We start from the raw sequence: 22,755 nt of genomic DNA, 5'->3' as shown, positions 1-22,755 counted from the left end.
TATCACAAGCACACACACACGAGGAGTCTCCTCATAATCCACCCTCACCTTCCTAACAATGTGATGTCGGTGTTGACAATAGTTCCTTTCCCCCTGGAACAGACCCACGAGTCTCATTTGAAATCCCAATTCCTTCTACACAAGCATGGTCTGAAACCCTTGTTTCGGACCCCAAGCATTCCAAGGCTGGAGTAGTCCCTCCAATCTTAGGTGCCAAAACTGGTCTGATACCCGGTAAGGGTACAAGACGACCAGGTGATAATGATCCTTTGTGGGAAGATTATGTTGACAAGGCTCATTCCAGACATCCGGAACTCACCAGGCCTTAAGTTGAAGCTACTCTCATCTCTATGAGGAACATGGCCATTCAAAGCAACTTGTCCTTCGTTGCCCCTACTGATGAAATCACAGATTTGGAGTTTGCTTCCAAATAAATACCAAAGACTCATATCCATGATGCCATGCACTCCGATCTAAATGAAGAACTTTCTGATGAAGTCATGTTCGATGATGAAGGTGCTTCAATTGTTGCTCCTCAGTTGTTCTCCTCATTTCTCTTTCATACAAAACCATCCTCATCAATGCCTGATTTCGACTTCAGACTCTTATCATCCTCTTCAGAACCAATTGACGAAGAAATTCAAATAGAGGATCAAGTCCAGGTCAATCTTGAAGGTGAAACTGAATCAACTCCCAAGAATGTCAACGCTAATACAACCCAACCTGGCACATCCGAACAACCAGTAAACCAGGAAGATGACAAGAACAAGGCCCGAACTTCCACTTCGGACACCGGATCTTCTGCAAGAAATTACATCGATCTGTTTACCCTTCTGGAACTCCGAGACAATGTCTCTAACATTATGAAGAAAGTTGATTCCATTAAGTCCTCCGTGGCTGGACTCAATACCAAGCTTGATGCAAAGGTTTCCGGACTTGATTCTAAACTTGATGCAATTCTTACATCCTTTTCCGATGTCACCAAATCCTCCCCAACGGTTGTTGAACGTGAATCTCATCTTGATCAACTTATCTCTCTTCGTTTGAAGCATATAGTAAAAGAAATGGAAAAGAATTACAATGAAAGCTTGGATCACTACCTTGACACCATCACCATAATTCTCAAGGTCCATGACGACATGATTGGGGCCACCAATGAACTTATTAATCAAACTCATATTCGTCATGAGAAACAAATTCAAAGGATGTAAAAGGAGGTTAAGAAGGATGAGATGAATCTCATCATGTAGCAGGTTGATGGGATGTCAAGCCCACCAAGCAAATTACACCCTTTTGCTTGCAAATAAAATGTAATATAATGGTAAAAAGGGGTATCGATCCTCAGGGAAATGGTTGTATTCAATCACCAATGCAATCTAAAAGAACTATCATAAATAAACTAACTAACTACAATTAAACTAAAAGGGGGTGTTTGATTACTTGAAAACTACAAGACTTGAATAACTAAAAACTTGCAATTAAGCAAGATAGTGAGATGCTCAAATATTGGAGAGAGTTGGTTAACTAAGGTAATTCAACACAATGAACATTTGCGTGTTTATCATTAGGATTCAACATGAAGCTTATCATTCATCCCAAATTGGTTATAGCAATCATGAAGCATGATATGCCAAGATTCCTCTTAGGTAGTATGGAGGTTGGGGAAGCCCACAACACACCTTCTTAATCAAGATCAAGGGTTTAATTGAAGCAATTAAACCCAAGAAGTTAATTAGCCTTAAGAAAGAAGGAATCCCCAATTCCTAGTGGATGTCAATGCTTACACATCCATAAAGGAGCTATGATTCACAAACTAGAGATGATTTTTACCATCATAAAGCCCTTGTTATAAGTTAATTCAATGATTCAATGCAAAACCAAAGAAATAAACTAACAATAGCTCATTCAAGTGCCAAGCTCATGATCCAAGCATTAAACAAGCATAAGAAATATGATCTAGAACCATAAACATAAGATAATTGATAATCTAGCATGAATCCTTCAAAAACCCACAAACATTCAAAGGTTTTAACCAAAGTTAACCAATATAGAGAGTTTAGCCACTCATGGCAATAGAAAAACAATCACAAAAGTCTAATTGCATAAAGAAACTACCAATATCTTGGAAAGATGAAAAGAAATGAGTCTTCAAGCTCTAAAATCGCCTCTTGCAGGTCTCCAATGGTGAAAAACCGTCTATGATCCTCTAGATCTGATCCCCCCAGGTTATGGTGTGCCAAATGACCAAAATGCCCAAACTGGGCAGTTGCGCGGGTACCCACACGACAAAAATTCCACCCGCGCAAATGTTGCTATAATGTTATTGGTCCTTCATTCCTCCAATCCACCCTTCCACTACCAAAGATTCCTTTGGTCCCCTTCATATCCATGTAATTCAAATCAGCCAATCATCTTTTATCTTCAAATGTGGATGCTCCAAACCCAAAATTAATTATCCATGATTCATCTTCACAAGCCCACTTCATCCAAGCCTTTATCTTTTTAAGCCCAAATCTCCTTTGGTGGATCCGCCAAGCCCAATAGCGCCTCGAGCGCCCACAAGTCCGTCTTCACTATATTCCACAGTCGCAATAAGCTCCAAAATCCTGCAAGATTCCTCATGCAAAATAAAAAGTCCCCGATACGATCCATGATAAAGAAAATAAAGAATATACAATGCAATACTAATAAAAAGAGCTAAAAATCTAATATAAACTAATAAAAATAAGAAAATAAAATAAGCTATCAAATCACCCCAAGTTTAAACCTAACTTGTCCTCAAGTTAGAACAAGACTAAAATGAGCTCAGGATGAGCTAAACTAAAAAGAGAAAAAGAAAGATACCATAGAACTTGGTCAGCATCAGTCAACATGGTCAGAATTAGTCCTTCATGGACCCTATGCATCTTCAAAATGTTCCCCGCTTTAGAGCCATAAATCACATTCTCAACCACTTGATGGGCGAATAGATCACGGTTGGATGTGGTCGCGGTGTGCAAGACAAAGGAAACAGAGATGCGCCCAGTGGGGGCATTTTAAATCACCAATGCAGAACATAATGCACGAAGGAAAGGCGCCTCTTCACACACTATGATTCCTACATTTGTTAGGCTAAAGTGTATAGTTCGAAATAGGGTTTTGCAGCGCGACCTCCGGGCAAACATCCGACTTCAGAGGTTTCTCCCTTGTATTATCCTTTACAGTCTACCGTCTCATCGTCGGGGCCTTTTCTCACCAAAAATCAAAAATAAAATAAAATAATAAAAATTCTACTTAACCTTATTCTAAACCTAGCATCTCAAATCTTCAATCTTGAACTTCTGTTATTGGGTCTTCAATCACATTTGCTGCTTGACATTCAGATTTAATTTAATTTAATTTAATTTTTATTTTTATTTATTTATTTATTTATTTTGGAATTATATATATAACATAAGTCTTGAACTTGGAACCTTGTTCTTCTTTTTGTGTTGCTCTTTTTCTTCATTTTTCTTCTTTGTTTTTGTTGCTTTTCTTGAATCATCTTTTATAGGCTTTTATTGTCTTCACTTTTTCAAATTTCTTCAATTTTTTTTGTGTTTTCTTCTTGGAAGGTCTAAGGAATTTCACCATGTAAGATAGGATGGAGGCTAACATGAACACCTAATGATCATTGACAATGCGCCAAGATCAACTAAAAAGGGGTGGGATATGACTCAAAAATGGGTGTTACCGAAATAACTTGGTCCCAAAAGATGTGAATTGGGGGACCCACTTCAAAGTTCATCAAGCACCTCAATGCAAGGTGTGATAAACAAAATCTATCTAACTATCTACTCTAGACCCCTAGAAAAATGATAACCTATCCTAAAAAGGTGGTGAGAATCTAACTAAGCAAGGCTCGGACAAGACTCGGGAGTACTAAGGGGTACTCCCTCCAAAACCAAGATGCGAGTCTTCAATATCTTCAATGTCTTCAAAATACCTTACCGGGCTAGTCTTTGCTCGCACACATTGTCATGACCAACCACATCCCTCCGCACCTAGACCCAATCAAGCTACTTGCATCTGACCCCCACACAAGCGGTCTCAGAGTGGTCTGTGAGGCTCAAAACGTGTCTCATTCATCAAATACAAGGAATTCCATATCAAGACCCGGGACCAATTTATGATTCAATACTTATGACTCGGCGCTATGGTATCTGTAGGGATGAGAAGACAAGAGAGAACAAAAATGCATGAACTTAAACTAGAATGCATCTAAAAAGTATGAAAATTAGAAAAGAAATAAACAAAATATGCAATTTTTTTTAAATTTTTTATGCAATTTTTTATGAATGACCTAAATGACTTACTCTAAATGCAACAATATACAACCTAAATGCAATAATAAAAAAATAAAAAATAAAAAATAAAGAATACCTCACCCCAAGCTTAAAATTAAGCATTGTCCTCAATGCTTAGGATGAGAGTAAGGAAGGATCATACCAGGATCAAGATGGAGGAGGCCCGCGAGGACGGTATGGAAGCAACACACGGGTCGCATAATGATGCTTGGATGGAGTTCTTGGCCGCCTAAATACACATGGATGAAAGCTTGGTCGCACAAAGGACGCATATGAAATGGCTTGAAATTTTCTTATGAAATGACATATTTGCGCGGGAACCCTCGCAAACTTTGCGCGGGTGGGGGCAGCCGTGCGCACACATCAGAATACATCCCATGTTAGGGTAATTTTCTAGCTCGGATTTGCACGACTAGGGTTGGGTCACACAAGGGTTGCGCGGGTGGCAGTCGGTCACGCAAACATTTGCGCGGGTGAGGAACCGGTCGCGCACATACATCAGAATGCATCCCATGTGTGGGTAATTTGGAACTCGGAATCTGCGCGGCTGAGGGTCGGTCGTGCAACGGCTGTGCGGGCAGCTGCGCTGTAACGTCCCAAAATTTACGACCAAAAATTTCGTTTTAAAAAAACATTACTTTAGAAAACATTAATAGTTAAAAACATTGTTTGATATACCATAACAAAACGTAAACTATGTCTAAAAGCCAAATCATACAATCATCAAAATATCAGAGTATAAATCCCATAGAATCTCATAAGTGCGGAATCCAGTGTGTGTGTATGATGTGCCGCTACCGCGCCGGCTCCTTCCCCTTAGACGAAGAGGTACCTGAAACCAAAACTGTAAACTGTAAGTACAAAGCTTAGTGAGTTCCCCCATCGTACCACATACCATACAAACAAATAACACGCATACTGCCAGGCTATTCTGGGGTGCCTGACTACCCGGTACGGCCATTTTGGGGTGCCGACTACCCGTGTCAAGCCATTCTGGGGTGCTGACTACCCATGTCAAGCCATTCTAGGGTGCTGACTACCCATCGGTCCTAACAACCGATCCTCGGGGACTAGTCCCCTACTACTACCACTATCACATATAACATAACAGGCCAGCATGCAAACATATCATCACGTACTGTCAGACATTTCTGGGGTGTCTGACTACCCTCCGGTCCTAACAACCGAACTCTACTATTATCACATATAACATATCATGCTAGCATATAACATATCAGATAGTAGCAACCTAGATGATATCACAAAGACAATCATCTAACATACGACTCCTACTGGTGGGCCGGCATTATGACCGAAGACCCACCGCTACTGGAAGGTAACTCACCTCGAAGTAGCTGCTGATCTGAGCGGGAACTGACTGTCTACTGCTGTTGTTGCTGCTCCGGAAATCCTCCGGCTGCAATTCCCACAACATACTCAATCAAACACTGCTAACTGTCCTTTGGGTAAAATGACCATTTTACCCCTGATCATGACCTAAGTCAAAATCAGAGTCAACTTTCAGTTGACCCGACTTGCCGAGTTGGCTTTCCAACTCGCCGAGTCCCTACCCAAACGTTTGCCCTGAATCCCGTTCCTACTCGTCGAGTTAGGCGACGACTCGACGAGTTCTTCTACTTAACAGATACTCAAGTCCTTCATCCTACTCGCCGAGTTGTATGAACAACTCGTCGAGTTCATCTTCATCCGATGAACACTTATGCTAAGACTCGCCGAGTTGTATGAAGAACTCGCCGAGTCTGTTCTTGATCTAAGGAGATTGCCTTGAACTCGCCGAGTCAGGGCATTGACTCGCCGAGTACCTCCATAGATGAGTTCGGCTTCTGACTCACTGAGTCACACCCCGTGACACACTGCTCACTCGACACTACGAAACGGGGACAAACTCGGAGACTCGCGAACAGACTCGCCGAGTCACATGAACGACTCGCCGAGTCCTTGCCATGCACTTACTAAATACACAGATCTGCTCGATTCCAGTCCATGCCATTCACAGATCTGGGCTTCTAGGACACGAATCACACGTAAAGTTTCCAACTTTATGTGTAGATATTCACCAATATGGATTTTAGGGTTCAAAATGCCTCAAAAGGGTAGATCTAGGGTGAGCAAGCAACATGGGTCCATAAAGCTAACAGATCTGAGCTCCTGGAGCTCAATCTTGCCTAGATCTAGAGGCCAATCAACTTATTACGAACCCTCAAGCATACACAATCTTGGAAGTGGCTCAAAAAGGACTTTAATGAAGTATTGAGCATAGAAACAGGGGGGAAATTGATTATACCTCAAAGGAACTGCTGAAAGAGTGCAAAGATGCCTGGGTTCCTTTCCTTCCTCTTGATCTACTTCCCCCTTTTGCCTCAAAACCTTCAAGAACACACACAATAGCCTCAAACTTTCAAGGAACAAGCTTAGGACGAGGGTTGGGAGCTCGGGGGGGGGGGGGGGGGGAATGGGGGATGGCTTGGGGCGGATATGTTGCTTAAATATGGTGCAAACCCCTGAAACTTAGGGTTTCATCCAACAGCGGTGACTCGTCGAGTCCAGAATATGGACTCGCCGAGTCGCCAACTTAAGCACGTCCCGGGTCCCGTCCTTACTCGGCGAGTCGGACCTATGACTCGCCGAGTCCAAGGCAAAAAGAAAGAGAATACTCGAATAAGATTTACGTACCAGGAACCAGGTGCTACATGTGCAAATTTCAAATTTTTAGCATTATTAAAGCTTCACCAAGATCATTGCTAGACTTCAATATGCTTATTTTTAGACCAACTTCAAGCTTAGAATCACCCAAAACTTTAAGCGGATATTATTTATTTACAATGCATTTGTTTAACGTCTTTGCCAAGACATAGCTCCGCTTCCTTCAACCTTCGTAATTTGGATTTTCCAATGTTATGTTGTTAAATTCTCCTGTGTCAAATCCAAATCCTTCATAAAGTGGTTTCAAGCGGTGCCCATTCACTTTGAAGATTTGATTCGTTTCCAAACTCTTAATTTCAACCACACCATGATCAAACACTTTTATAACAATAAAAGGTCCGTGCCATCGAGATCGCAATTTTCCCGGGAATAACTTTAAGCGTGAATGATAAAGAAGAACTTCTTGACCCGGAATAAAGTGTTTTTGGGTTATGTGCTTGTCATGAAATGCCTTTTTCTTATCTTTGCACCTTTTGAACCTTTTAATTATCTTTTTCTTGATCACTTCTATCATTGGAGAATTTAATCTTCTTTGAGCCTCTCTCCTAGGCTTGCATTAATCTTCCATAAGAATCTTGTGTGTGCATACATTAGGGCTTATCCCGTTTATTGGCTCAATCACATCAACCCGGTACAATGGAGAAATATTGCTAGGGTACCTCATTGCTTCAAAGATGTTGAAGTGAATGGTTTCTCCATCAAACTCCATAGTTATCTTTCCTTTATGGACATCAATGATTGTGTGAGTGGTATGCATGAAAGGTCTTCCAAGGAGGATCATAGACGATTTGGAAGGAGTCTTCTCTTCAAGATCAATGACATAAAAATCCGCAGAAAAAAACAAGTTGATTAACTTGTACTAACACATCCTCCAAGACTCCTCTTGGAGACACACTTGACTTGTCTGCTAATTGAATGATTACTCTGATTTCTTCCAAAGGTCCAACATTGAGAGATTGAAAAACCAAATATGGCATCACATTGATCGAGGCTCTAAGATCTAACATGGCACTTTCGACATGCAAATCACCAATGGTACAAGGGATAGAAAATATTCCCGGGTCCTTGCATTTGGGAGGTAACTTCTTTTGGATAACCGCAGACACATTTGCATTGACTTGAATCTTTTCATTTGCCTTGAGTTTTCTCTTCTTGGTGCATAAATCCTTGAGAAATTTTACATAACTTGGAATTTGCTTAATAGCATTCAATAGTGGAATGTTAATTTGGACCTTGTGAAAAGTTTCACATAATTCATTTTCTTCCTCTGTCTTCTTGGAAAAGGCTAACCGGGAAGGGAAGGGTGGTGGTATGACCAATGGTTTGATGGGTTTGTTGGAAGAGTCAGGTTGATCAACGTTTGGCACAACTGGTTCCTTTGGAGTAGCTTCAACCTTCGGAGGCTCAACAACATTAACGTCATCTTCTTCTTCTCTTGAAACTCTTTTAAGGTTGCTTTCTCCAAGTGTTTTGCCACTTCTCAAAGTTATTGCACTCACATTGGGGTTCTTCTCGGTTTGAGATGGAAGTTTGCCCCTTTGTTCCATCTTGTTGAGAGCGGTGGCCAAGTCTCCAATTTGTGCTTGAATGTTGGAGAAGGTGTTCTTAGTCTCTTGTTGAAATTGACTTTGGCTTTGAGCAAGAGAAGTAACGAGTTCTTGAAGGCTCATTTGATGGTTACCACTTGATTGGCCTTGTTGTGGAGGTTGTTGGTAATTTGGAGGGTTAAAAGACGTTTGTGGATATGGAGGTTTTTAAGAGGGGTATTGTAGATGTTGAGGTCTCATCAAAATGTTTGGTGGATTTTGCTTTGGTGGGTATGGGTTGTTTGGGTTATTCCTCCAATTGGGGTTGAAATTGTTTTGAAATCCCATGGGTCTTGGTTGACCTTGATATCCTTCCATTGCATTCACATCTTCCGGTTCACTTCCAAGAGTGGGACACTTATCCGTATAATGCCCAGTCATTGCACAAATACCGCATACAATCAATTGTTGACCACTTCCCACCACCATTTGACTTAGCACATTAGTCAAATCTAATAGCTTTGATTCCAAGTGTTGAGTGTTGATAACTTCACCAACCATTTGTGGAGAACTACTCTTCATTTCATTTCGAGTCCCAAAGTTCCTTTGATTTTGAGAAATGGTGCCAAAAAGTGATCGGATTTCATGAGGTGTCTTGTTGAAGATGTCACCACCACTTGAAGCATCAATCATCCTTCGATCTTTTTCATTCATACCCTCATAAAATTGTTGAAGAAGTAATTGTTCGGGTATGTTGTGTTGAGGACAACTTGTACATAAGTTGTTGAATCGCTCCCAAAAATCATGAAATGTCTCATTCTCCCCTTGACGAATACCCAAAATGTCACTTCTTTGGCTTGATATCCGGGATGTGGGATAGAACTTGCTATTGAAGGCTTTGAGTAATTCTTTCCATGTGTGAATAGATCCCGGTGGTAAGTTGAATAACCACTCTCTAGCTTTATCTTCCAAGGTGAGCGGGAAAGCAGTTAGCTTAAAATCATCCAATGTCACATTTTCGGGCAACATGCTAACACATATCATATGAAATGACTTCAAATGCTTTTGAGGGTCTTCTCTACCCAAACCATGGAACTTGGTAAGTTGATGTATGAAACTTGACTTCAATTCAATTCCTCGACGGTTTGCGGGATAAACAATAACAAGAGGTGTATGAGTAACATCTGTTTCCATCATTTGTCTAAGTGTCAACTCTTAAGGAGGATTGGGTAGAATGGGCAACAATTGGGATATTGTTGCAAGTAATTGGGATGTTGTTGGTAAGGTGGGTATGGGTATTATTGGGGATTATAGATTGGTGGTGGATAAGGTTGGTAGTTAGGGTATTGGGTGTAGAGAGGTTGTTGTTATGGGTACATTGGAGGGTGTGGGTAATTGGGTTGATTTGGGTAATGTACTTGTTGTGGAACTTGAAAAGCATTGGTTTGAAGTTGGTTGTTTTGGTAGAATTGTTGGTTGTGTAGTTGTGGTGGTGGTTGATAATTGGGTTGGTTTTGAGGAGGGGCTTGATTCCAAGGTGGCATATCAATGAGAGGTTCTTGTGGTTGTTGTCTTGGTTGATGGGGTGGGGTATTAACATCTTGATTATTTGGGTTTGGGTTGGGATTGTGAGGTGGATTGTGATTCATGGCTATGTAGTTTTCAAAAGGAATGTCTTCAAAGGATTGACCAATAATTGGAGAATTCGGCTCGGTGTCGATATCACTTGAAGTATGAACTTGATCTTCTATGTTGATTAGTGGAGAAGAGGAAGAAGTTTGAACGAATTGTTGTTGCTTTGCTTGTTTGGCTAACTTTTTCAATCTTTTTACTTCTTTTTCAATTTCTGGATTGTAGAGTAGTTCACCGGTTCTTGTAGACCTAGGCATAAACAATCAAATAACAATAACCAATTTCACTGACAACGGCGCCAAAACTTGATGGGATGTCAAGCCCACCAAGCAAATTACACCCTTTTGCTTGCAAATAAAACGTAATATAATGGTAAAAAGGGGTATCGATCCTCGGGGAAATGGTTGTATTCAATCACCAATGCAATAAAAAGAACTATCGTAAATAAACTAACTAACTACAATTAAACTAAAAGGGGGTGTTTGATTACTTGAAAACTAAAAGACTTGAATAACTAAAAACTTGCAATTAAGCAAGATAGTGAGATGCTCAAATATTGGAGAGACTTGGTTAACTAAGGCAATTCAACACAATGAACATTTGTGTGTTTATCATTAGGATTCAACATGAAGCTTATCATTCATCCCAAATTGGTTATAGCAATCATGAAACATGATATGCCAAGATTCCTCTTAGGTAGTATGGAGGTTAGGGAAGCCCACAACACACATTCTTAATCAAGATCAAGGGTTTAATTGAAGCAATTAAACCCAAGAAGTTAATTAGCCTTAAGAAAGAAGGAATCCCCGATTCCTAGAGGATGTCAATGCTTACACATCCATAAAGGAGCTATGATTCATAAACTAGAGATGATTTTTACCATCATAAAGCCCTTGTTATAAGTTAATTCAATGATTCAAAAAAAACCAAAGATATAAACTAACAATAGCTCGTTCAAGTGCCAAGCTCATGATCAAAGCATTAAACAAGCATAAGAAATATGATCTAGAACCATAAACATAAGATAATTGATAATCTAGCATGAATCCTTCAAAAACCCACAAACATTCAAAGGTTTTAACCAAAGTTAACCAATATAGAGAGTTTAGCCACTCATGGCAATAGAAAAACAATCACAAAAGTCTAATTGCATAAAGAAACTACCAATATCTTGGAAAGATGAAAAGAAATGAGTCTTCAAGCTCTAAAATCGCCTCTTGCAGGTCTCCAATGGTGAAAAACCGTCTATGATCCTCTAGATTTGATCCCCCCAGGCCATGGTGTGCCAAATGACCAAAATGCCCAAACTGGGCAGTTGTGCGGGCACCCACGCGACGAAAATTTCACCCGCGCAAATGTTGCTGTAATGTTATTGGTCCTTCATTCCTCCACTCCACCCTTCCACTACCAAAGATTCCTTTGGTCCCCTTCATATCTATGTTATTCAAATCAGCCAATCATCTTTTATCTTCAAATGTGGATGCTCCAAACCCAAAATTAATTATCCATGATCCATCTTCACAAGCCCACTTCATCCAAGCCTTTATATTTTTAAGCCCAAATCTCCTTTGGTGGATCCGCCAAGCCCAATAGCGCCTCGAGCGCCCACAAGTCCGTCTTCATTGTAACCCATAATCGCAATAAGCTCCAAAATCCTGCAAGATTCCTCATGCAAAATAAAAAGTCCCCGATACGATCCATGATAAAGAAAATAAAGAATATACAATGCAATACTAATAAAAAGAGCTAAAAATCTAAAATAAACTAATAAAAATAAGAAAATAAAATAAGTTATCACAGGTTCTCATCAAGCTCCTCAGGGCCTGTTGGAACATCATGGATGTTCCAAATCACAAGTTCAACGAGATGCTCTCCATTCTATCAAAGTTATTCATCGTTGAAGAACTTCATCGGAGATCTTGTAGTAGTCCCAACCATTCAGGAACCAATGGAACTTTTATGCGATAATGAAGGTGCGGTTGCTTTAACTAAAGAATCGAGAGATCATGGCAAATCAAGACATATTGATAGAAAGTACCATTATACCAGACATAGAGTAGAAGAAGGCCACCTCATTGTGAAGAGGGTATCACTAGAAGAGAATCTTGCAGATCCTTTGACAAAGGCTCCGAGTAGGGTTAAGCAGAGCATTGGATTAAGAGATGATATTAGTTTTAGTAGTTAGATGATTATTTTGAAATTTGTAATAAAATAAATGTAATTGACTTTTGGTGATTAAATAATATAGATTATTTATGAGTTTGTTTACTGTCTTTGTCAATTATTTATTCCTATGTTTCGTTTTGCATGTTTACTTCCCGAATAATTTTAATTATTCAAATTTCACAGTCACTAAAACTTTGGGAAATGAGTAGTGAATTAAGACTGTCATGGATTGGATTATATTGTTATGAATTGGATTAGATATGAACTATAATTGATTTGTAAATTTTTTTCGTTTAGTCATTAATGTTATTGGGGTGAATACAGTGAAATAAATTATGAATTTGAAGAATTTTAAAGATTATTAGTGATAATAAAATATTTTTGTTCTTGATATGATATGTAGATATAGGTACTAGCCTAATATGTGACTGTCATCTTTGAAGCTTAAGAAATGGACAACGATGAAAATAGAAAGGATGAGAGTGTGAAATTGCTTCAATATAAATTAATTATTTAGTTAATTATAGTTTTAACTTATTATAATTGATTAAAATAATAACTTAGGTAATATGATCTTTGAAAGTTTATATATATATATATATATATATATATATATATATATATATATATATATATATATCCTCTATAATAAATTAATGTTTTTTTTGCTACTTGTCACACTCTCATTCAATTTGCCAAATGTCATTTACGGTTATTTTGAATTAATTTTTTTCTATATGTCATTTTATGAGTTTTTCTGTTTTATTAAATTTCATATAATATTTTAATATAATACTTGCAATAAATGTAATAATAAATGAATATCAATTTCATTAGTGAGTTTACGTTTTTATTTCAAAATTCTCAAAATTAAAGCTTATTAGTTTGTTTTATTTATTTAAACTAGTATTTGTTTAAATTTAAAACATAAAAAACATTTCTATTATAATAATTCAATATTTTTCTTATTTTCTTATAAATTCAAAGTTTTCAAATATTTTGACATTTATATTTAACTTTTTTTTTTAAATTAACTCATATAATATATGGGTCTCACAACTAGTATATATATATATATATATATATATATATATATATATATATATATATATATATAGTTTAAGATTATATTTATAAGACGTTTATAATAATCAACTCATAAATATAAGAATTTAAAATATTATAAATGTTTAACGTATTAAAAAAATGATAAATATGAAATTCTAAAAGTTTATAAAAACTAAAAATGATGTCTAGAAGTTAGCTCTATATTTTGATGTTTAATATGTTATATATGAAATTTTCCCAAGAAATAAATTAAACTTTGTATATTATGTTAGTCCCAAATAAATTCATTTCAAAAAGCGGATTCACTTTTCTAATTAAATTTAAAATATTTTGTAATATATAAAGTATAATAAAACGTATTTTTTTGACCTTGTAAAATAAATATAAAAGAATTTAGTTAAAGTTTTAAAAATTAAAACAACCTTATTAAAGGTTATATAAATGAAAATAACTTATAATTTTCAATTCATGTAGTTTTGAATTGAACTTTTTTTCTAGAAGGAAAGTAGATATCTATAGTCAATGTCAAACCAAACTAAAAAGTTTCTTTTTTATAGTCAAAGAAACTACATTAATTTACAACAGCAGTTTTTCTGGCGATAGTCACGTGACTTGTCAACCTCCATGTTCCATTTCCATCAGTCCATGACAATATGCCATGGTAGTGTTGTGAATTGTGGTAAATGGTAATTCTCATAAAAACCGGCTCCTAAACTATTTTTATATTAAAAAATTAGCTGTGATAACGTGTATTACACGGGTTAATTTAAAAAAAAAGATTAAATATAAAATTAAAGTGTAAGTCGAAAATATTTTTTAATGTAAAACTTTAAAATAAAAAACGAAGAAACGTATTTATTGCAATTTAATATCATATATATGATATTTAATACTTTACATATATAAGTATATGAATTTAATTTTAAAAATTAAAACAAATCCAAAATTGACAAGTTGATAATATTTATTTTAAAAATACAACAAAATGACAAGTATCAAAATTCATAAGAGATTGACATGTGGCAAAAAAATCTTCCTTTATTAAGAAGGATATCTTTATTATTCATTTATATAGACAACTAACTAAAATTAACTTTTTATCTTTTATTAACATCATAACATAACATAAATATATTTTATAAGAGAGTTTCAAGATATTCATGAAAAATATATTCATTACACTTTATTTATAAGGAATTAAAAAACCATGATTTTTAATATATTTTTGTAATTTTTCAATAAATACATTATCAATCAAACTATTGTTAAATTGAAAAGAACAACAAAATAAAATATAAAAATACCATAGATATATAGGTCATGGTAATGAGTTTAGGCTGTGTTTGGCGTGCCACAGCTTATTTTTCAAGCTTTTTTATGTTGTCATGTTTGGTAAACCAAAAAGTAGCTGATAAGCTAGCTTTTTGAAAAGCTATTTAGACTAGCTTTTTAGGAGCTTTTTTAAAATTTTTCAAATACACCCCTTAATTAATTATAGAAACATATATTCCTACATGTCCTTTTATGTAATTTTATATATTTCAGCTAGTTTTTCAGCTAGTTTTACCAAACGTTATTTTTTATCAGCTAGCTTTTCAGCTATCAGCTAGCTTTTTATTTAACAACTAGCTTTTCAGCCATCAGCTAACTTTTCAGCTAACAGCTAGCTTTTCAGCTAGTCCGCCAAACATAGCCTTAAGCTGGCATATAATCTCCACTCTCAACCGTTCTCGACCGGTTGTGTTACTATTTTATTCATTTTACCAATCGGTTAGCATTCTCAACCCATAAAATAATACAAAATGTTATTATTTTACTATTATACAGGGTCCATTCTTATAATTTTTATATTTCTTACTATTACAAAAGGATCATTTTTACAATTCTATAAATAGAAAACACATGAACTTATGTAATGTACGTATTTTGAGGACACAATGACAATTCTATAGTTTTAACAGTACACATGGATAATTTCTTTCATTTTTTACACTATCACAGAGGCTCCATTTCTGTAAATTTAATATTAAGTAGGGATAATTTCTATGATTTTTATTTCCTGCTATTACATTAGAACAATTTATGTGATTTTACTATTATACATGAATTACTTTTGTAATTCTACAAATAAAAAACATTATTCATATGCTTAAACAGTAAGAATAGTACCAACAAAATTGATAAATCTCATATACGATAATATGAAGAATAACTTACACGAGTATCTTAGTGCCCCTTTTGCATACGATAATTTGAGATACTTTTACTCCAATTTCATAATAACTATCAACTATGATTTTCCAAACATTGGGTTAAAGTTAACAGGTACCCAACTTTCTGAATCACCAAAACACAAACAACTAACAATGATGAAGGTGAATGTTAGATATAAATCTTAATATGTGAGGTAACTTACAAAAAAATGAATTTGTATGAACTGTATAAGAATTTGAAGTCTAATCTTAACTTCTTAAGCAGCAAAAGCAATAATACACTTGGTGAATTAGAGTTCAAGCTTAGAGTTACCAAACTGACTAAATAAAATGGCCATGTCCATACCCTGTTGCATTGTAGGCACTGCAGTGTCAACAGGGCAATCTCTAGAAAACCCAGCCTTTCCAGATTTCTGAACTTTCTTTATGCATCGCTTGAATTTCTCGTGACATTTCACATTCGTCATTCCTACCATACACAGATTACTCACTCATGTCAACTGTATTTGTTAGGGCTCAATTCAAACTATCATTTTTATATCACCAAATCATCATCAAAACTTAAATTATCGAAGATTGGTAGAGATAGATGAGATTAGAGGATAAAAGTGGACACCAAACAGGGCAATAAAGCGTATTGAATTCTCAAACAATACCTCTTTTCTCGACGCATTCATCATGAATCTGACAACACGCATCAAGATCATCGCAAGGCCTTTCACCTGGACATCCAGTCCATCCAACGCCACAGTACTTCCCGTATCTAATCCCAATCGCTGATCGCAATGTCAATCAACAAAACCCAAAGCAAATCAATTAAATCGAATAACTTCTAAAAATGTTGGGAAAAAAAATCAGATAGAGCATTACAGTTACAGTTTTCTGCCACGCATCGCTTGCTGCATCTCACCTGACATTTCATTTATTTTCGATTTTCAGCAACGTAAAATTTAGATTTGGATAAAGTTACAAAGATAGAAATGTATAAACCTGAGATGCATCCGAAGATTCTGGGATCGCGATGGAGATGATTATGTGCATAATAAAGAAGCAGGTGAACAAGATTTTCCTCCAAATCATTATGTTTTAGTTATAGATATGCAAAATTTGTATCTAGAACTGTGGCCGTAGTTCGAGTTCTCTCTACTGGTAATGGTTTCTCCGGTAGGTTTTCTTACCGGTTAGTCTATTGGTGCCTGACGTGCTTCCTTCAATCTGATTGGTCCTTTTTTATGTCTTTTTTTTTTAATAAATAAATATTCTGGTCCCAACATTAGGTTTAAGGAGGCCATGAGCCCATGATCTTATCTATTCAAGAACACGTCACCCTTGTAATGAAATTATGAAATTATGTTATTAACCTTATAATTTAATTTAAGAGTTTTTCAATCAACTGGTATGTTTTTGGATTAACCCCCAGATGTCTATTTTATTTTCTATCAATATCCATGGCAAATGAAGATGACATTTTATTACCAGGTGTAAATATTATGAATCCAGATTTAAATAATGTCAGTTTTATTAATTTCTTTTTTTTTTTACTTTTTTTAGCGGTCTTCTATATTTTAAAGGGTTTATCTCTTCAACCCAGATGATTTTTTGGCTAACATTTTCGGTCAATAATACCTTCCACCGTCAACGCTTTTGCAAAGTCATCTCACACACATTTCTAATTTATGAAAGATTATAAGGCTCGAAGGTGTGGATGACATTTTGCTTGGCAAGATGCTCGTTGTACACTGTCCCTCGACGTTGACATGCCGAGGGTGGCATGGGTTGACGATATAAATGTGCCGAGGAGGGAGAGGAGGCAACCGTAATTTTACATTTAATTTTTAAAAAAATTGGTTTCTAAATTTACCTTTTTAACCTACATATTCAAATCTTAACCAATTTTTACAATTCAATTTCACCCACTGTTTTTCTAAACTAACCCTTAGAGTTTAAAAAAACTAGACGTTAGAGTTTTAAATTTCAAACTTTTAAAAATCTCATTCATCCTCTATAAATACATTTATATATTCTAACTCATTCCACACCAACTTACAAAACATCAAACCTTTTTCAATCTCTCAAATTCAAAAATGTCTTCTCCTAGCCAACAAAAAAACTCCTAGAAGAAATAAGAAAAATGTTTCAAACACTTCACCAAACAATTTGTTGCTCGGTGTATCGACCTCAACTTGAAGCACCAATGTTCTCACCACCAACTTTTCGTTATACCGAAAATGCTTCATATTATACATATGGAGCAAACAAATTCCAATTTAACCCTAATTTTCATCCCAACCCCAGATTCCATCACAATCTCAATTTCCATCCTAATTCCAATCCCAACACACTTCACAACCCGAAGGTAACCCATCCAAAACAATGCAAGAAAATATCTTCCAGTCTATTGAATCAGATTCATCCGAATACGAAGATCCACCCTTAACTCAATCCGACCCTCTAGCACAGAACCCTCGAGTTTACAACAAGAAAAAAAGGAGGGCCGACAACAAAAATTAGACAACAAATAAAGAAAAGAAGTTGGAGAAGCATGAGTTGATGTATCAGAGGATCCTATCATTGGAGATGACAAAGATGGAGAAACTTTTTATGTAAAAGTGCAGAAATTTTTTATTAAGTGCACGTAGAGAGGTTCATACCGAACGAAAGATCAAATATATTCCAAATTGAGGAATACAAGAAAATATGCAATGAATTTCAATGGTGTCTACGGCAACGTGAAATGATCTTGGTCAAGCGGTGCTAATGATGCACAAATCCTAACCAAAGCTCAAGAAATGCACTATAAGGAAAAGAAGAAAACATTCAAAAATATTAGTTTTTGGAGTGTTTTGAAGGACAAAGAAAAATGGCTAAAACAATACACGTCGGAAGACTTTACGGGTAGTTCAACAAGAACTAAAACATTCGAAAAAACTCTCATAGTCAATCTTCAAATGCACATGTTGGAATAGACCTCAACGATGACGAACCATATGATATTCTGAGACCGAGTCGTCCTATGGGAAGAGACAAAGCGAAGAAAAAGCTCAAGGGTGTTGAAGGTTCTACAGTTGAGGAGAATAGATGAGAAGAGAGAGGGGCTCATAGATTCAAATGAGCATATCCAAAGAATGTTGCCAATTACGAAACAAAAGGAAAAAAAATCGAGAGTGAAAGCTAATGATGGAAGACGTTTCAAAATTACCCAAGTGTCAACGTCGAGTTGCGGAGAAAATGCAAGAGGAGCTTATGAAAAAAAATATGAGTTTGACATTTAGTATTAATTCACGTTTTAAGTCTAGTTTTTAAGCGTTTAATTTTAAGTCTAGTATTGAGTAATTTTAAATCTATTTTAAGTCAAGTTTTAAGTAATATTTCAAATATTGTAGCCTTTTTTATTTTAATAAAATGTTTGTTATTTTATAAAAAATTTAGTTTAGATTAAAAAAACAATCTTGACCCACTCTGAAAAATATCATTTATGTTGTGTGGCAAATTTGACATCCCAAGTCATTTGTGGCTTTAAAGATGATGTGGCAGCATGACATGCCATGCACCACTCCTCTAGCCTAAATGACGAGAACTATTGTAATACAACGCATCTTTACCAGTCCGTCACCAAGGTCCACCGCATCCACCTTGTCTTTTTATAGATTTCTTTATTTTCAGTTTTGTCTCTTTTGAAGTTTGTCATTATAAAATATGACTTGGTTCTATAAGTTATTGATCTTTTTCTAAAAACAACATATGTTATTTGATTGATTTTAGGATTATTATGGAATACTTGAGGTGGATCATGAAGCCGTGGAAAAAGAAATTTGTTCCAATTATATTCGTTTAGCTATTGTTAGTCTTTTATGTGTGTTATCTTTAAATCCCATTTCTGCACTTTTATTCTCAAGAATGAACATATTGATTTTAGACCTTTAGATTGATTGTATGTTTATTGATAAATTGATATGGTTTTCAATTTTTTTTTAATATTTTACTAGTAAGAACTTAAAGTTTCAATTTATTTGAATATATGTTCTTGAATATTGATTGTGATCCCACATGTTAACCTGCTCCTTTAACTTATCCTATGTGTAAAATTTAAGTTGCATTAGTAAGATTTAACAAATCAAATAGTATTTTTCTACAAAATATTGCCCTTGCCTAAATGGCTAAATTATACAAAAAATTTGATATTCCTGAAGGGAACATTACAATTTTTGTCGCCAAACTCTTATGAACCCTGTTAGCATAGACAGGTTGAAGGTAAGAATAACTAAGACGATTTAATTTAGTGTGCTGGATTTCTCTTAATCAAATTGGTTATATTTTTTTTGATATATCATGCTAATTTCAACCTAATATGTTGCAATTTGTGCTCATTACCTACAATGTGCAAATGATACTATGTAACATCCCAACGATGAGGTATTCCTAAATTTAACCCTAGTATGAGGAGATATTTTATTTTGACCATTGGAATGAGTTTTGTTTGCAAAATGGCCCATAGTGGCATTGTTGTAATTTTGGGGTGAAACATACGTACGTTTGGCATAAGGTCTCATAATGGAAACAATGCCATTTTGAGCACGTTGGGCATACTTTATCTGGACGAAAACCCTAATCTTGAGGGTTTGGACCCTATTTATTGATCCTTAAGTCCCATTTCTTCACGTCATTCCCAACCTTTATCATTTAAGACGTTTCCTTGCAAACCTGAACCCCTTCTATTGCATTTTGAGCCCTTTGAGTGTGTTTTTGTGTGTTCCAAAGGAGGAAGAAGGTGGTGGTGAACCTTAGAAGCAAGAAGCAAGCTTGGATCTGGAAGTTTTGCATCATTCTCCATCTCCAGAAGGTAAAAAGTTCCCACCTTGATGATTAAGTTACTAGATCTAGCTTACATAATGATAATATGTCACGCCCCCAAAACAAGGATGGCGGAAACGTCCGGGGGTGGAGGACTTCATGTATAGTATCATAACAAACATTGCAATAGTGATTAAAGTAAACACAACCAACATAAATATAATTGAAAGAGTTACATCATTGTATGAGTTTACATGTTTCCAAATCAATTACAATATGTTGACAAAAATGTAAAATGTTTGACGCCTTAACATCCCATCCTGAAAAACACTTGGTTACCTGTTTAGTGATTTCCTAAGAATACAAGTTGTTTGAAAAAGGTGTCAACACAAAGGTTGGTGAGTTCATAAGTTTTTGTATGCAATTATGAAAACCTTTTCTTATAAAAGTAGTGTCCGTTCTAGAAAATCCAGTATTTTCCTTAATGTGTAAATGTAGTCTTAAAACCCAAAGACCGGAATATACAAATAATTTGTCATATTTATAGTAAAACAATGCAAGTTTAAATCGACATAAATTCGTTTGATTTCAATGAAATCCTCGTAAATTCTATGTTTGTTAATACTTAATGTGAGTTATTATAACCATGCTATGACCTAGATGACCTGAAACGACGTTCTTCAGGCGTCGGAATTGTTATGACATTTGTCACATCAGACCTATCGGTCTAGCTGTTGCATGCAACTTAGGTGTGGGTTTGTCAAACCCAATATAGATCTATATACAACTATCACGCTCTCCCTCCAGGAGACTCTGGTTACAATACAAGACTTATTGGTAATGTGAAGCGAATGTCTCACAAACGTCATTAACGAATTTACGTGTAATGTAATGAAAATCCCTTTTGTTTATATGTACCCTTTTTGTATGAGTGTGTTATGTAATGTATCATAAACTATACCTAACATAGTTTATTCAAATGTTTGTATGTAATGGATGTACTTTGATTATAATAATTTGTTATCTTCTATGATCTATATATCAAAATCCATTTGTTAAATGATGCATGTCTATATACTAAGACAAAATGTCATTTATTGAAATAACATATATTCACATAAAGATATACACCTTGCTCGACATCTTACAATGTGAAATGAAATTGATAGCATTTTTCTGTTGTTCACATTTTCTATTACCGCTCTTAGAAAATTTGTAGAAAAATCATCAAAGGTCCAAATCAAAATCCGTAAATTCTGAGAGTTTGGAAATTGGGTCTAGTTTGTTTGTAAATTTTATCATGATTTTTAGTGATCTCCAACATGTGTGAAAAAGTCCATAATCACAGACTGGTCCGGATTGGTTCTTGAAATGATAGATAGTTTTGTAAAAATCACCATAAATCGTAGAAAAATCGTATGGAGATGTACAAGTAGCCATTTTAAAGATAAGAACTTGAGCTACTTGCACCTAGTACAGTTTTGAAAACCAAAATGTTTAAGTTGCCCAAAACAGTCCGTGAATGGAGTCCAACTTTTCTGATGAAAGCTGTTGGAAGAGTTTAGTTGTGTTCTTGTTAATTTATCTTTTCTGAATGAAAACATAAGGGTATGAACTCACCTTGTGTGATTTCAGTGGATGAATGTCGAAGAAAAAAAGTGTTCCACTCCAGAACACTAAGAAGATGCCTTGATGATTCGAGAATCTAACACAAAGATGATGGAGTTTGTGTAAGAAATCAATGATTTGAGTAAGAGGATGTGAAACAATCATAGGATTGATGAAGATACTTACCAAATGGAGAAGGAAAGTCTTGGAAAGTTCCATGGAAATCTCGAACTTGAGAGAGGAGATTTGAGAGAAAAGAGTTTGATCTTTTGGTGGTATGAGAGGAAATGAATGAAGTGAGGAGAGAGGTGGGGGTTTCCTAGTCTTTATAACGTGGTTATGGCTAGAGTATGATGGAAAAAGTACAATGAAGTGACTAGGGATGGTGGGGAGGTGTGGCTAGTCATGGAGTGGGTGTGGGGGGGGGGGTTGCTTGTGTCATAAACCAAAGAAAAGTCAACACTCCACCCCTTTGTACTTCACTCACTAATTTCTTGGATAATATTTGCATTAAAATGTGGGAATTAGTGAATTATGAGTCTTTAATTGATAAAATAAAGTTTTGGGTGAAAATACCACGTTAAAATGATGAAAAACGAAGCCAAAACGAAGTCGTAGTCGAAAACCGGGAAAATTTTGGCTTCCTGCGAGACCTCTCGGTCCTGGCCGAGGTTCGGTCCCTTCTGGACATGGAGCGAAGGT

The 22,755-nt window shown here is 35.8% G+C and overlaps 2 protein-coding genes across 2 annotated transcripts; both read right to left on the bottom strand.

The window, feature by feature from the left end:
- Positions 1-7,605: 7,605 nt before the first annotated feature.
- Positions 7,606-8,719, bottom strand: LOC145067413 (uncharacterized). Its single transcript, XM_079014563.1, has 2 exons — positions 7,945-8,719; positions 7,606-7,853 (listed from the first exon to the last, which is right to left on the bottom strand). The coding sequence occupies exons 1-2, from the start codon at positions 8,717-8,719 to the stop codon at positions 7,606-7,608; spliced, it is 1,023 nt and encodes a 340-aa protein (XP_078870689.1).
- A 7,083-nt stretch (positions 8,720-15,802) lies between these two features.
- LOC145071167 (putative phospholipase A2 homolog 1) lies at positions 15,803-16,890 on the bottom strand. The gene is made up of 4 exons (XM_079018083.1): positions 16,645-16,890; positions 16,525-16,564; positions 16,311-16,430; positions 15,803-16,123 (listed from the first exon to the last, which is right to left on the bottom strand). Exons 1-4 carry the CDS (start codon positions 16,732-16,734, stop codon positions 15,945-15,947), a joined length of 429 nt encoding a protein of 142 aa, XP_078874209.1. The 5' UTR covers positions 16,735-16,890; the 3' UTR covers positions 15,803-15,944.
- Between the last annotated feature and the right edge of the window lie 5,865 nt (positions 16,891-22,755).

This window comes from Lactuca serriola, chromosome 8, assembly GCF_051521515.1.
Source record: "Lactuca serriola cultivar US96UC23 chromosome 8, Lser_US96UC23_V15, whole genome shotgun sequence".
NCBI classification, from domain to species: Eukaryota; Viridiplantae; Streptophyta; class Magnoliopsida; order Asterales; family Asteraceae; genus Lactuca; species Lactuca serriola.
Note: the sequence above shows the minus strand (reverse complement) of the source record. Positions and strands in the feature narration are given on the sequence as shown.

Excerpts from the sequence above, each read along its gene's own strand:
- LOC145067413 (XM_079014563.1), bottom strand. The coding sequence starts at position 8,719 with ATGAGCCTTCAAGAACTCGTTACTTCTCTTGCTCAAAGCCAAAGTCAA. Across the intron at positions 7,854-7,944 it reads TCAATTAGCAGACAAGTCAA|AGAAGACTCCTTCCAAATCG; the intron begins GTGTGTCTCCAA and ends TTGATCTTGAAG.
- LOC145071167 (XM_079018083.1), bottom strand. The coding sequence starts at position 16,734 with ATGATTTGGAGGAAAATCTTGTTCACCTGCTTCTTTATTATGCACATA. Across the intron at positions 16,565-16,644 it reads AATCTTCGGATGCATCTCAG|GTGAGATGCAGCAAGCGATG; the intron begins GTTTATACATTT and ends ATGAAATGTCAG. Across the intron at positions 16,124-16,310 it reads TGAATGCGTCGAGAAAAGAG|GAATGACGAATGTGAAATGT; the intron begins GTATTGTTTGAG and ends TGTGTATGGTAG.